We start from the raw sequence: 14,495 nt of genomic DNA, 5'->3' as shown, positions 1-14,495 counted from the left end.
AAGTTTTAAGAGGGTTCAGCAAGCATCTTCCCAGATGATTTTTGTGCCAAAAATTAGTATTTCTGAGTTAAGCCTCTATGTGAGAGATATTTTTAGTAGCCAGTCTTAAAAGGCACTTGAAAATAATCTCCTTCAAGATGGTGGCCGATTAAAACACGGGATGTCCAAGTGCAGAATTAAAAAACCTCTTGTAATTTGGAATGCGATGTTTAGTGCAGCTGAAGGACTGCACACAATTTGGTCCTTAATCATTAGATATTCAGCAAGCGCCACCCGGCTGAAAAATGTATTTCTTACTAAGCTTCCATACTTAAACAGCATCAGCCCTCAAGATCAGATCTCATCCTCTCAAGGTTTTAACGATACCAAGAAGCATTTTATTTCGAAGTGAACCTTATTACAAAACTTTAGATGGATTTTCCTTTTTTTTTTTCCTCATCTATCTCACCCCTCGATTTTAAATTACTCTTCCTTCTCTCCCACCAGCAGCTCAGTCATTTTGACAGTGGAGGGAAAGCGTCCCATGAAACACAAGGACATGTGCAGCAGGAATTCACAAAGTCCCTGTTACCCAGAGGATCCAAGAAGACACCTTTGTCAATAAATCAACATTCTGGTTAGTACGGTGTTATCATAGACACTAAGGAACCCTGGTGGCAGAACGGTTAAGTGCTTGGGTACTAACCAAAAGGTTGGCAGTGTGAACTCACCCAGCGGCTCTCCAGAAGAAAGACCTTGCAATCTGCTCCCATAAAGATTACAGCCTAGAAAACCCTATGGGGTGCAGTTCTACTCTGACACATGGGGTCTCTGTGAGTCGGAATCGACTGGACGGCACCCAGCAACAACCATAGATGCTACAGGTGAAAGGCCAGATTAATAAATCTTACGCTCCACGAGTGACCCTGAGAAGAGGGAGATGAAGGCACGGTCCCCATCTCAGGGCAGCTATCAGTCCACAGGGGAAAGGAGAAAAGTCAACATGAAGTGACAGCAGAGTGATGAATGCTGGAGCAGAGCGAGGCATAAAGTGCCCGGAAATGCGGGCTAGGGGCCAGCCCACTGCCCAGGTGGGGAAGGGGGAAGAAGGGAGAGTTGGCCAAGGCTTTCACGGAAGCTGATTAGACTGAAAACCACTTCACAGGGACCTTGAACCCAGTGTAGAATGATGAAGAGGAAATGGGAAGCATTTGCAGTTTCTCAGGGTAACTGCAATGAGTAGCCATTATCATTGTGCCATAGAGCAATGTCAACATTTGCTGGACTAGAGAGAATGGGAAGGAAAGGGGGAGGGGAGAGGCAGAGGGCAAGACAGCTGACTAGAAAGAAACTCAGGCATGACGGAGAAGCAAACAGACAGAAAGGGAGAAAGACAAAGAGACCAACACTCGTACAGGAAATGAGGGAGAAAGAGAAACAGATAAAGACAGGCAGAGAAAGAGGCAAACAGAGGGGAAGAGAGACAGAGAAACAGAACAAGAGGGAACAGATAAAATAGAAGAGAACCAGAACCACCTGATCACTGAGAGCCGATGTCACTTAACAAAAGTGGGACGAGGAAGGGGCACAAAGTGCCTTGAAAATTGAATGCTGTTCAGACCACGAAGACCCAGGGCAGGCTGGGAGAGCATTCACTCCGGGCCTGCCGCTCACCCCATGGACCACGGGCAGGCCCACTGCACCCCACCACCACACAACATCACCTCTTCTCCTTCAGGTCCAGGGCAGGCTCCTGACCACGCCAGGCTTTGATGATCTCCTTGCTAGCTAGCGCATGGGAAACGAACAGGACTTTGCCAAATACCTTCCTTGCAAAGCTGTTTCATGAGTGTCCTCTTTGAAAAGGTGTTGCTGGGAGAAATGACTGTGGGAAATAATGCACACTATATCCACCCCCCTTGGACAGCCATGAGATGCCTGGTGCACTGATGCCTGTGGAAATTCCCACAGTAAAGAAGCCTGTGGAACCTTCTTAAATCCAGCATTTTTCAAACTTATTTCATCATAAGACAGCCCCTCCCCCCTTTTAGTCATATGCACCAACTATGCCGCCCTTCTGCATCCCTCTTCTGCTTCGGGGCTATTCTGCCTTCTCCAGATTTCAAATTTCCAGGAGCCTTTCTGACATGAAGATGTTAAAAAAAACTCTGACGTACAAAGTAAGGAGAGACAAAGAAATCGGAAGAGATCCATTTTGCAGGTTTGCTGTTGTTAGGTGCCGTTGAGTTGATTCTGATTCACAGTGACCCCATGTGACAGACAGAACTGCTACACAGGGTTTTCTTGGCTGTAATCTTTATGGGAGCAGATCACCAGGTCTTTCTCCCACAGAGCCACTAGATGGGTTCAATCTACCAGCCTTCTGGTTAGCGGCCGAGTGCTTAACAATTGTGCCACCACGGCTCCTTTTTGGCAGGTAGGGAGTGGGAATATGTGAGGGCTTCACCATGGAGGCATGTGAATCTTTAAAACCACCCAGAGTGTTGTTCCTGGAGCACAGTAGACAATCAATAAACTCTGCCTGAAAACAAAAGGCAGAGAGAAAGAGAGAGAAGACGCGTGTGGTGTTATGGTATGAGAAGGTCCTGGGTTTGCATTCAGGTGCTACCATGAAGCTGTGTGCCTTTGGCTGAGTCATAAAAGCTCTCTGTACCTCAGTTTGCTCAGCTGAAAAAAGGACCTAACAATAAATGACACAGGGCTGTTCTGAGTATGTAAGGATAAAAGTGTACACCAACACCACACACCAAGCATGCAGGGAATGGTTAACCAAAGGTGGTCCCCTCACCAGACAGAGAATGGAGGACACAGGTTGGGGGACAGTGAGAGGAAGAGCAAGTCAACAGGGGCGACCTTTTAAGTCAGGGCAGTGAATCTACAGACTTCAAATCCTATCAATTGGCCTTCTTTTCTGCGTAAGTGGTATTGATCAGAAATTGTACCTGAGACAGAGAAACAAAGGCCTACCAAAGGGGTAGGACAAAGAGGAATCCCACTTCAGTTACATAAAGTGAGGCCATGTTTTTCCCCTGTGGGAATCTTGCCTTTAATGAGTTGCTTTGCCTTTTTTTTTTTTTTGCCTTTAGCTCACACTGTGCTGTGACTTTAACTGACCTCTACATCTTGCCATCTTACAAGGTTCTATTTCCCTGTTTCCATTTATTATTTAAAATAAGAACTGTTCTCCTCGTGAATTTTCAGGGGTGTAATCACATCCTACTAAAAGGTAAAAAACTCCCAGCATTCATTCACATCTTATACCAGAGGGGGGAAAAATAATGAGGAGAGACTCCTAAAAATACTTGCATGCAAAAAAAAGAAAACAGCAAAAAAAAATTCAACCCTTAATCCCCAACTCCTTCTCCTTAAAATAAGTTGCTTAATTTAAGTCTATTATATTATAAAAAGGTACCACCGAGAAGAAACGGTATGCCCCGCTCCAATCTTTCTTAATAATTATTTGATTAATGCAGTCACTCTCTGCTCTATAAAAATAAAGTTGCTGGTTAGGAAACATTTACTGAGCACCGACTATGTGCCCGGCACAGTTCTAGGCACTGGGGACTCACAGATGAATCCGGACTGGGCCCTCAACATGTGCTTGGGACTAAGTGCCTTGTTTAACTGACAGTATCCCACCGAACCATCCAACAAGGCTGCTGCCGTGTTTATACAGACTTGATGTTGTTGGTGTTATTGGGGGCCGTTGAGCCAAATCCGACCCAGAGTGATCCCATGTGACAGAGCAGAACTTCCCCATAAGGTTTTCTTTACTGTAATCTTTATGGAAGCAGATTGCCAGGCCTTTCTCCTGGGAGCTGCTGGGTGGGTTTGAACCACCAACCCTTCAGCTTGCAGCCGAGCACTTAACCGTTTTGCCACCAGAGCTCCTTTCCGGACTTGATAGAAGAGAAAATTAGGTTTCTAAATAAAGCAGATGCAGTCCTGACCCTTGAGTCATTCAAATGGTCTCATGGTCTGGGAGGAAGTCCAGTCCAGTGTCATCAGAGAGCCTAGTAGACAGGAACGGCAGAGAGGCTGAGATTCCCACCACAGATGCCTCTCAATGAAAGTGAAAAGGAGGCTCTGAAATAGCAACTGAGCTTGGAACTGCTTCCTTTCTTCTGCCCTGGCTGGCTGGCTGACTCTGGGGAGATGTGCCACAGCAGACCAGAGGCAATAATGACTAGGTCAAGGGTGTCCCCTTGGGGCCACTGCCAACCCAATCATTCCCGAATGCCCATCCCTTCCGAACAGCCTTCAGGACCTTAACGGCCACTTTGCGCTCTCCTTTTCTGGCCGTCATAGCCTGCCTGCAGGAAAGGATCCAATGACAATTAGAGCTCCCTGTGCTGATGGATATCACCGTCCTGAAGGGCATTTAGACTTGAAGCAAAAGGAAGTGTGGTGGAGGACAGAAGGTGGGCAGGCAGGCAGATGGGCGCAGGCTAAACCTGGACTCTACCACATCCGTCCGTCTGTCCGCCCGTCCGTCCGTCCATCCATCCACCCACCCATCCATGCGTGCATGCATTCCCTTACTTTTCATCATTCACATTTACTGAGCACCTACTGTCTAAAACACTGAGATTCAAAGCAAACAGAAAGAGACACGGAACTTGCCCTCATGGAGCAGGGGAATCAGGTTATGAATCAATAAAAGTAAAATTACATTAAGAGAGGAAGAGATAGACATACAAACATCATATTAAGCATGGAGAAGTTGACCCTGCTGGGGCATCGGGGAAGGATATCCTGGGGAAGTGAAGAGTTGATATTGGTGGTAGGGACAGTGTTATCAGGGCCTAGTATGTTCTTCCAGGCAGAGGGAATGGTCGGAGCAAAGCCCTGTAGTAGAGGAAGCAAGGGTCATGGCCCAGAAGAAAGACCATACAGCTGGAAGCCAAGCACTGTGGTGGAGCATAATGAGAAATCTAGTAGGGCCTAAAGCTTTCTATATCTCAGCCACCATATTCATAAAAGAGGAATACAGTCCCACCGGATCCCTAGTGTTACCTTCAAAATTAAATGAGAGAGTGGAGGTGAAGGCCTGATGTGTACCTGACACACCATTGGAACTCGATAAATTCCAAGCTCCTGAAGGATGCTGGCCCTCTGGAAAGATTTTCCCAGAGCTGGTGGGGGAGGCTGGGAGGAGGCAGCAGCCCTTCTCAAACCAAAAACGCCAACCCATTGCTGTTGAACTGATTCCGACTCTTGGTGGTCTCATGTGTTACAGAGCAGAACTGCTCCACAGGATTTTCTTGGCTGCAATCATTACAGAAGCTGGCTGCCAAGCCTTTCTTCTGTGGCACTGCCTATTTATGCCTATTCCCAAGAAAGGTGATCCAACTGAATGTGGAAATTACAGAACAATATCATTAATATCACACGCAAGCAAAATTTTGCTGAAGATCATTCAAAGATGGCTGCAGCAGTATATCAACAGGGAACTGACAGAAATTCAGGCCGGTTTTAGAAGAGGATGTGGAACCAGGGATATCATTGCTGACGTCAGATGGATCCTGGCTGAAAGCAGAGACTATCAGAAGGATGTTTACTGTGTTTTATTGACTATGCAAAGGCATTCGACTGTGTGGATCATAACAAATTATGGATAACGTTGCGATAAATGGGAATTCCAGAACACTTAATTGTGCTCATGAGGAACCTTTACATAGATCAAGTGGCAGTTGTTCGGACAGAACAAGGGATACTGATTGGTTCAAAGTCAGGAAAGGCGTGCATCAGGGTTGTATTCTTTCACCATACCTATTCAGTCTGTATTCTGAGCAAATAATGGGAGCAGCTGGACTATATGAAGAAGAATGGAGCATCAGGCTTGGTGGAAGACTCGGTAACAACCTGCGTTATGCAAATGACACAACTTTGCTTGCTGAAAGTGAAGAGGACTTGAAGCACTTACTCATGAAGATCAAAGACCACAGCCTTCAGTATGGATGGCATCTCAACATAAAGAAAACAAAAATCCTCACAACTGGACCAATGAGCAACATCATGATAAATGGAGAAAAGATTGAAGTTGTCAAGGATTTCATTTTACTTGGATCCATAATCAACAGCCATGGAAGCAGCTGTCAAGAAATCAAAAGATGCATTGCACTGGGTAAATCTGCTGCAAAGGACCTCTTTAAAGTGTTGAAGTGACTCTTTAAAGTGTCACCTTGAAGACTAAGGTGTGCCTGACCCAAGCCATGGTATTTTCAATCGCATCATATGCATGTGAAAGCTGGACAATGAATAAGGAAGATCGAAAAAGAATTGATGCCTTTGAATTGTGGTGTTGTGGAAGAATATTGAATATACCATGGACTGCCAGGAGAACAAATAAATCTGTCTTAGAAGTACAACCAGAGTCCTCCTTAGAAGCAAGGATGGCAAGAGTGCGCCTTACATACTTTGGACATGTTGTCAGGAGGGATCAGTCCCTGGAGAAGGACATCATGCTTGGCAAAGTACAGGGTCAGCGGAAAAGAGGAAGACCCCCAACGAGGTGGACTGACACAGTGGCTGCAACAATGGGCTCAAGCATAACAATGATTGTAAGGATGGCACAGGACCGGGCAGTGTTTTGTTCTGTTGTGCACAGGGTCGCTGTGAGTGGGAGCTGACTCGACGGCACCTAACAACAACAACAATCATTACAGGAGCTGGCTGCCAAGCCTTTCTTCTCTGGCACTGCTGGGTGGGTTTGAACCGCCAAGCTTTAGGTTAGTAGTCAAGCGCAAACCATTTACGCCATTCAAGGGTGGCCTCACTGGCCTTTCCCAGTGCCCTGGAAATGTGCAAGGCAAGAACTCTGGGTCTTCACTCAGCCTAACTGAGCCCCATGGAAATGGAGGCTTTTATAGGATGGTGTGCTGAAGTTGCTGTGAAAAGAAAAATGGAAAACAACGCAATATCCTTCAACAGAAGTCTGGTTAAATAAATTACGGTATTGCCATTTCAAGGGAACACAATGGAGTTACTAAAAAGAATGATGTAGATCTACATACAAAGTAAAATAAAGATCTCTACGGTATAGCATTAAGTGGGGAAAAGGTAATATACAGAAGAGTGAATACAGCAGACTACTAGTTGTTAAAATGTGTGGGCATGTGTGTGCAGCCTACACAGGCATTGATCATCTCTGGAAAGATACAGCAAAGACTAGTAACAACTATTACCTCCAGAGAAGAAATTAGGGGGCCAACAGTAGGAGAAAGATTGGTTTTCACGGAATACCCTTTTTTACTACTTATTTTTTTTAGTATGAATGTAATAAGAGTTTGTCAAGAGTCAAAAAATTTTGATAAATTTCAATTAAAAAAAAAAATCCACTCTTTCAAGTCAGACGGACCCAGATCTGTCACTTCTCACTGTGTGACCCTAAGTGACTTACTTCATTTCTGAACCTCAATCTCCTCTTCTGCAAAATGGGATGACGATACTAATTACTGCTAGAGTTGGTAAGGATTATATGAAGTATTAATACTTCAATAGTATTTTGCCACCTTTTTGGCAGATACCAATTAATCAATGTTGCTATTGATATTATAGGTTATTAATCTGTGCTAGCTCATTTATTGCTTATTATTCACAATGAGAAGAATGCACTGAGGTTGCTCTCTGAAAATGCCTCTGCAGTGACATTACTCACCTACTATTCTTCCAGCATAAAGGACACAGAAGGGCTCCAACAGGGTCTAAACTGAACCTGTTCAGAGAATGTGGCCACTCACTGCTTCTCGGCTGCCCACTGGACGCCCCTCTCAGTAGGGCTGGTTCTAGAGTAGTCCAGGACCCTTGGAGCTGGGCAGCAATGGGAGAGACTTGCCTGCTCTCCACCAGCTCAAAGAGGGAAATAGAAGCCAGCACCAGGCCTTCTCCATCCTCACCACTCCACTGTCTTTTTCTCAGCAATGGGGCTAGAGACTTGCTGAAAGGGGCCAGGTTAGATAACGCATAAATCTTTAATTTGGGGCACTGCTTAGAAGGCCACTGCGCATAGACCCTAGGGACCTTGCTCATAAGAGCGAAGGATAACACAAGGGATGCTCCCCCGCCCTACAATTCTCTAGATTTAGTGAAGCTTGGGGCGGTTTTTTTTGGGGGGGGGGCGGTGGGGGGGTGGACAGACTTTGCAATCAAATCTGAGTTTGAGTTAGTATACGATAGATACTTACGAAGTGTGTTCCCTCTCAGGGAAACTGTCATTCCCCCAGTTAGAGAAATCCTCAAAGATTTACACGAACTAACACAGAAGGTGACATCAGTGTGCTTCCTTCACATAAGCAAACGGGGTCCAGTGTGACTTGGCACCTCCAATAGTGCTTCTGCAAACTGACATCTATAAGCCTCCTAATGGGAAGTGTACTCCTATAAGGCAGTCTTATAAAAAAAAAAATCCAACCTGGATCTCATCAGGCCAATTTAAACAAAGCCTGAGGATGAAGGAATATGTTAAACACTACCACAGGGTCGAAATCTGTGAAATCCAGACTGGGAAAACCTACAGTACAAAGGATCAAGTTTCTTTTTCAACAAGAAGAAAGAAAAAAGCAAGAAAGTAAAGACAGAGGGATGGAGGGGGGATCTACAGGTCAAAAGACATTTAAGAAACATATTACCCAACTACAAAATACAGGCTTCATTAGGATCCTGATTAGACCAAATAAATTGATAAAAATTTTGACATAATTGGAGAAAATTAAACACTTACTGGATATTTGATGATATTAAGAAATGACTGTTAATTTTTAGGTGTGATAATAGTATTGATTATTTTTTAAAGATAAATATTGAAAAAGTTATGAATGAAATCATATGATGGCTTGGATATGCTTCCAAATAATCTGGGTTGGGAAGGGACTGAAGAGAGTATAATGAAGCAAGACTGACCCTAAAGTGATTATTTTTGAAGCTGAGTGATGGGTACATAGGAGTTTAGTGTATGATTCTCTCAGCTTTTACGTATCTTTGAAATTTTCCGTAATACGGTTTTAGTATTAAAAGTCAATATTAAGCCATAGACTGAGAGGACGTACTTATAATGCATGTAACTGAAAAACTATACATATAAAGAATGGCTACAAATCAATAAGAAAACCCAATACGATCCAGTAGAAAAACAGGCAAAGGCTATGAGAAGCAAGTCACAGAACAGGAAACCAAAATGGCCCATAAGAAAATTAAAAGTCAACCTCATTTGTGAGGAAATGCAGGTTAAATCTATTTCACACCTAAAAGTGTTGTCAAGGATGTGGAGAAATAAAAATTCTAGCACATTGATAGAGGTATCATAAATAGCTGCTTTTACTTTATAATAAGGTGATACTCGGTAAAGTTTAAGATGCAATACCCTCCCAATTACAGCAATTTCAGCCTCAGGTGAAAGTAAAAAACACTTGTATAATGGCTCTAAGAAGTGATAATAAAGAACTGCTAATATAAGAAAGCAAGGAGACCTTATGTGTCTCCTAATGGAAAACAGCGTACCAACAATACAGTTACATTATCAACAAAACTAAATCTGGATCCAAGCCTCTCAATTCAAATGCCAATTTGAGAAAATACATGTCAAGTACCACCACACTGATGTGGTCAGCAAAATCCAGATGGTGAGAAACTCTATAAAGCAAATGAACCACTGTCTTCAATAAATAAATCACTAAGAAAAAAATGAGATACCAAAAACCAAACCAAACCCATTGCCGGCGAGTAGATTCCAACTCAGAGCGACCCTAAGGCAGAATCCTATATATTAAAGAAATGTAAGACGTTTATCAACCAATTAAGATATGTACACTTCAAATGGATTCTGATTTTAAAATACATAAATAAATATGAGACAATTGGAAATTCAAATACTGACTGGATGTTTGATAACCTAGAGGAATTACTGGTAATGGTGTGGGGGCGGGGGGGAGCTATAACCATATGGTGGCTATCTTTTCTTATTTCTTAAGAGATACATACTAAAATGTCTACAGATGAAATGAAACCCAGGATTTGACTCAAAACGTACAGAAGGAACTAAGTGGATATGGGTAACTTGAAACAAAACTGGCCATGACTCGTAACTGTTCAACTTGGTAATGGAAACATATAAGGATCCATTGTATTAATCGGCCTCTGTTTGGGTGTTTAACATTTTACATAATAAAAAAAGTTTTAAATGAAGAAGAAACTACTACACACTTACACAAAAGGACATGTGTTAGAATGTCCAGGGCATCATGGTTTATAAGAGCAAAATATTAGAAATAACCTAAATACCTATGAATACAAGACTGCATTATAAATAACTGTGGCATTTAACTCCATAATGAACTCCAGAGCAAAGAAAGTGAATTAACTTGGACAGTGGTTTTCAATCAGTGGTGATTCTGTGCCTTCCCCTCCCGAGGAAACATGTGGAATATCTGTCGACCTTATTGGTTGTCATAAGATAGGGGAGGTGAGAGCTACTGGAATCTAGAGGGTAGAGGCCAGGGATGCGGCTAAATATTCCATAGCGCACAGGACAGAGGCCCCATGACAAGGAATTACACCGCCCCAAACATCGAGTGCTGTGATTGAGAAACCCCACACTAGAGTTAAGTGGGATACACCTCAAACCCTAATACTGAAATAAAAACAAAAAGCGGCAAACAGATACGTGCAAGTGCTACCATGAAAGCAAAAGCCAAGGACACAAAGCCGAGACTGCTCACCGCTCATGGAAACTGATCTATGTAGTGAGATGTAAAAACATGGAGATGAAGGCTGCACACCAATTTCAGAACAGAGAAAACCTGGGGTTGGGGGAGCGCAGGAAATGGGGCTTCAGTAGACTCTGTAAGATTTTATTCTATTTATTATACACATACTCCCTCCCCACAAATAAAGGAATTTTGGTAAAGGTTGTTTATTGTTGTTAGGTGCTGTCAAGTCAATTTTCATCTCATGGAGAACCTGTGTGTTACAGAGTAAAACTGCCCCATTGGTTTTGTAGACGGTTAATCTTTCCGGGAGCAGATCATCAGATCTTTCTCTAGAGGAGCTGCTGGGTGGGTCTGAACCACCAACCTTTGAGTTGGCAGCTGAGCGCTTAACTATTATGCCACCAGGGCTCCTTGGATGGTGGGTACATGGATGCACTCTTTCAGTCTCCATACTTTCTAGACCCTTGACGTTGCTAGCAATTTAAAAACTAGACAGCGGGGTTGTGGGCAGCAGAGGCTGGGAAGACAGAGAGTGGGGGTGTGGAGGAGGGCAAGGTGAGACCTTCCTGGGTGGTGTACTCACCGGCCCTCGAAGGTCAATGAGCTCCTGCCTCATCTGTGACACCAGGGTTTCCTTGGCCACCAGGGCTCGGTGCAGGCGCTCGTTGAACTCAATCAGCTCGCCATGCATCTCTGCCACCTGGAAGACACAACACAGAACAGTGAGGACAGGATTCCCCCAATGACCGAGCCTGCCTTCTCTGGACCCTCCGACCGGGACAGCAGACCATAATGTTACTTACTTGCTATTTAAATCAACAAGCTCATGCAAATCCACCCATAAGGTGACTAAGTTTTTTTATTTGGTTGATTTTAACACTTCGAAGTAAAGAATCCACACTGTTCATGATCAGAACATGACTATAACAGATCATTTCTGGACCTCTAATATTTTATTCTTAATTAATGAACACTTTTCTAGCAAAGGCTTTCTTTTTTTTTCCCCAGGGTTTTTTTTTGTTTGTTTGTTTGTTTATTGTACCTGGGTTTTTTGGGTTTAGATGAAAGTTTACAAAACAAAGTAGCAACTGGTTAAACAATTAGTACACATACTGTTTTGTGACACTGGTTACCAACCCCACAACATGTCAGCACTCTCCCTTTCTCAACCTTGGGCTCCCTGTTACCAGCTTTCCTGTCCCCTCCTGCCTTCTACTCCTTGCCCCTGGCCTGGTGCGCCCCTTTAGTCTCCTTTTGTTTTATGGGCCTGTCTAATCTTTGGCTGAATGGTGAACCTCAGGAGTAACTTCAGTACTGAGCTAAAAAGGTGTCCGGGGGCCATACTCTCAGGGCTTCTTCATTCTCTGTCAGCCCAGTAAGTCTGACCTTTTTTTGTGAGTTAGAATTTTGTTCTACATTTTTCTTCAGCTCTGTCTGGGACCCTCTACTGGGATCCCTGTCAGAGCAGTTGGTGGTGGTAGCCGAGTACCATCTAGTTGTACTGAACTCAGTCTGGTAGAGGCCATGGTAGTTGTGGTCCACCAGACCTTTGGACTAATCTTCCCTTGTGTCTTTGGTTTTTTCATTCTCCTTTCCTCCCAATGGGGTAAGACCAGTGGAGTATCTTAGATGGCCAGTAACAGACTTTTAAGACTGCAGATGCTACTCAACAAAGTAGAACGCAGAAATTTTCTTTATAAACTATATGATACCAATCGAACTAGATGTTCCCTGAGACCATGGTCCCCACTGCCCTCAGGAGCAAAGGTTTTCTTTCTGAGTTGTGCCTGCCAAGGATTTCCCTGCTAACAGCACAATCTAGGTAATCCTGACTGTGTCTTTTCATCAGGACCTTGGTTCTGAACCCAAGAAAAAAGAAACAGAGACTAATCAATGATGGCAACAGATGCAATGGCTGCAGCACAATCAGCCTAATCAATGTTGGTGACAGATGCAATGGCTGCAGTACAATCATCTTCACCAGTAAAAACCAGCTGCTGTCAAGTTGATTCCAATTCATGTGACCCTGTATGTGTCAGAGTAGAACTGCTCCATCGGTTGGCAATGGCCAAATTTTTGGAAGTAAATTGCCAGGCCTTTCTTCTGTGGTGTTGCTAGGTGGAACTCAAAGCCCCAACCTTTCAGTTAGCAGCTTAATACATTAACCATCTGCACCACCCAGAGACTCCTTTAGCCACTGCTTATTTTATATCCTGATAGATACTATGTGTTTCTCCGTCACAGGAGCCCTATGAGCAGGTACAGGTGACATTATATGAGATAGTTATAAAGTTACTGTGAACACTGAATTAGCCAATGCCAAACCAGCCTTGTTTGACCTCGGCTGGGAACGTGCATGTTGGGTGACTCCAGTTTTATTTTTTGCAGCTCTGCACGTGCACATGTCCGCGAATGACCACAAGAGCACTATGAGTATTGATTTTGGGGTTAAAATTTCAGCAGGTAGATAAATTCACGAATACAGAATCCATGAATAATGAGGATTGGCCATTATTACTTCCATCTCACTAAAAGGGAAAAACATGTCTTAGAAGTTCAAGGAGCTTGCTCAAGGTCATACAGCTAAGAAAGGGCAGCATGGGGGTTCAAACCCAGAAACACACAACACTTCAGAGCCTTGGCTCTTGACCACTGGGGTACATGCTAGGTCCTACCATTCCACTCTGCCCAGCTGGAGGTGGCAGCCCACTGGGGCCTGATGTGAGCACTCCATTATTTCCAAAGCTTATTCAATACTCTTGGCTGTTCCCAAATAGATTTAAAAAAATAGATGTGGCACTGTGGGAGCCCTGGTGGCACAGAGGTTAAAGCACTCCACTGCTAACCAAAAGGTTGGCAGTACAAATCTAACTTGAAATGCACCATGCTAAGTGAAAGAAACCAACCAAACCCATTGCTATTGTGTCGATTCTGACTCATAGCAACTCCACAGGACTGAGTAGAACTGCCCTGTAGGGTTTCTAAGGAGTGGATGGTGGATTCGAACTGCCGACCTTTTGGTTAGCAGCTGAGTTCTTAACCACGGTGCCACCAGGGCTCCAAAAGATTTATATTGGCCAGGAATTGAAGCAGGGTCTCCCACGTGGGAGGTGAGAATTCTACCACTGAACCACCAATGCAAATTGGTTTAACATTCAACCACTTCAGGAGGTAGCATATGATTGGAAACCAACGGTACTGAAGGAAGAGGTCTAACCTGCACTGAAGGCACTGACAAAAAACAAGGCTCCAGGAATTGACTGAACACCAGTTGAAATGTTTCGACAAACAAATACAGCACTAGAAGTGCTCACTTGTCTATGCCAAGAAATTTGGAAGACAGCTACCTGGTCAACGGACTGGAAGAGATTCATATTTATGCCTATTTCAAAGAAAGGTGATCCAACCGAATGCAGAACTTATAAAACAATATCATTAATATCACACGCAAGTAAAATTTTGCTGAAGGTTGTTCAAAAGCGGTTACAGCAGTACATCGACAGGGAGGAAACCCTGGTGGTGTAGTGGTTAAGAGCTATGGTTGCTAACCAAAAGGTCAGTGATTCGAATACACTAGGTGTTCCTCGGAAAGTCTATGGGGCAGTTCTACTCTGTCCTATAGGGTTGCTATGAGTTGGAATTGACTCAATGCCAATGGGTTTTTTAACAGGATCAACAGGGAGCTGCCAGGAATTCAAGCCAGATTCAGAAGAGGACACGGAACAAGGGTTATCACTGTTGATACTAGATGGATCCCAGCTGAAAGCAGAGAATACCAGAAACATGTTT

At 43.8% G+C, this 14,495-nt stretch overlaps 1 protein-coding gene across 6 annotated transcripts in view; it reads right to left on the bottom strand.

The window, feature by feature from the left end:
- The window catches only part of SNX29 (sorting nexin 29), a 768,639-nt gene that overhangs the window by 197,643 nt on the left and 556,501 nt on the right, over positions 1–14,495 (bottom strand). For all 6 annotated transcript variants that reach the window (XM_049902690.1, XM_049902693.1, XM_049902691.1 and 3 more), the window contains one exon: positions 11,290–11,406. In XM_049902690.1, the coding sequence (XP_049758647.1) occupies positions 11,290–11,406 (117 nt within the window). The remainder of the gene's footprint in view (positions 1–11,289; positions 11,407–14,495) is intronic.

The sequence above is a fragment of the Elephas maximus genome, chromosome 12 (genome assembly GCF_024166365.1).
Source record: "Elephas maximus indicus isolate mEleMax1 chromosome 12, mEleMax1 primary haplotype, whole genome shotgun sequence".
In the NCBI taxonomy this organism is placed as follows: domain Eukaryota; kingdom Metazoa; phylum Chordata; class Mammalia; order Proboscidea; family Elephantidae; genus Elephas; species Elephas maximus.
The sequence above is the reverse complement of the archived record's forward strand: the minus strand, read 5'-3'. Positions and strand labels throughout refer to the sequence as shown.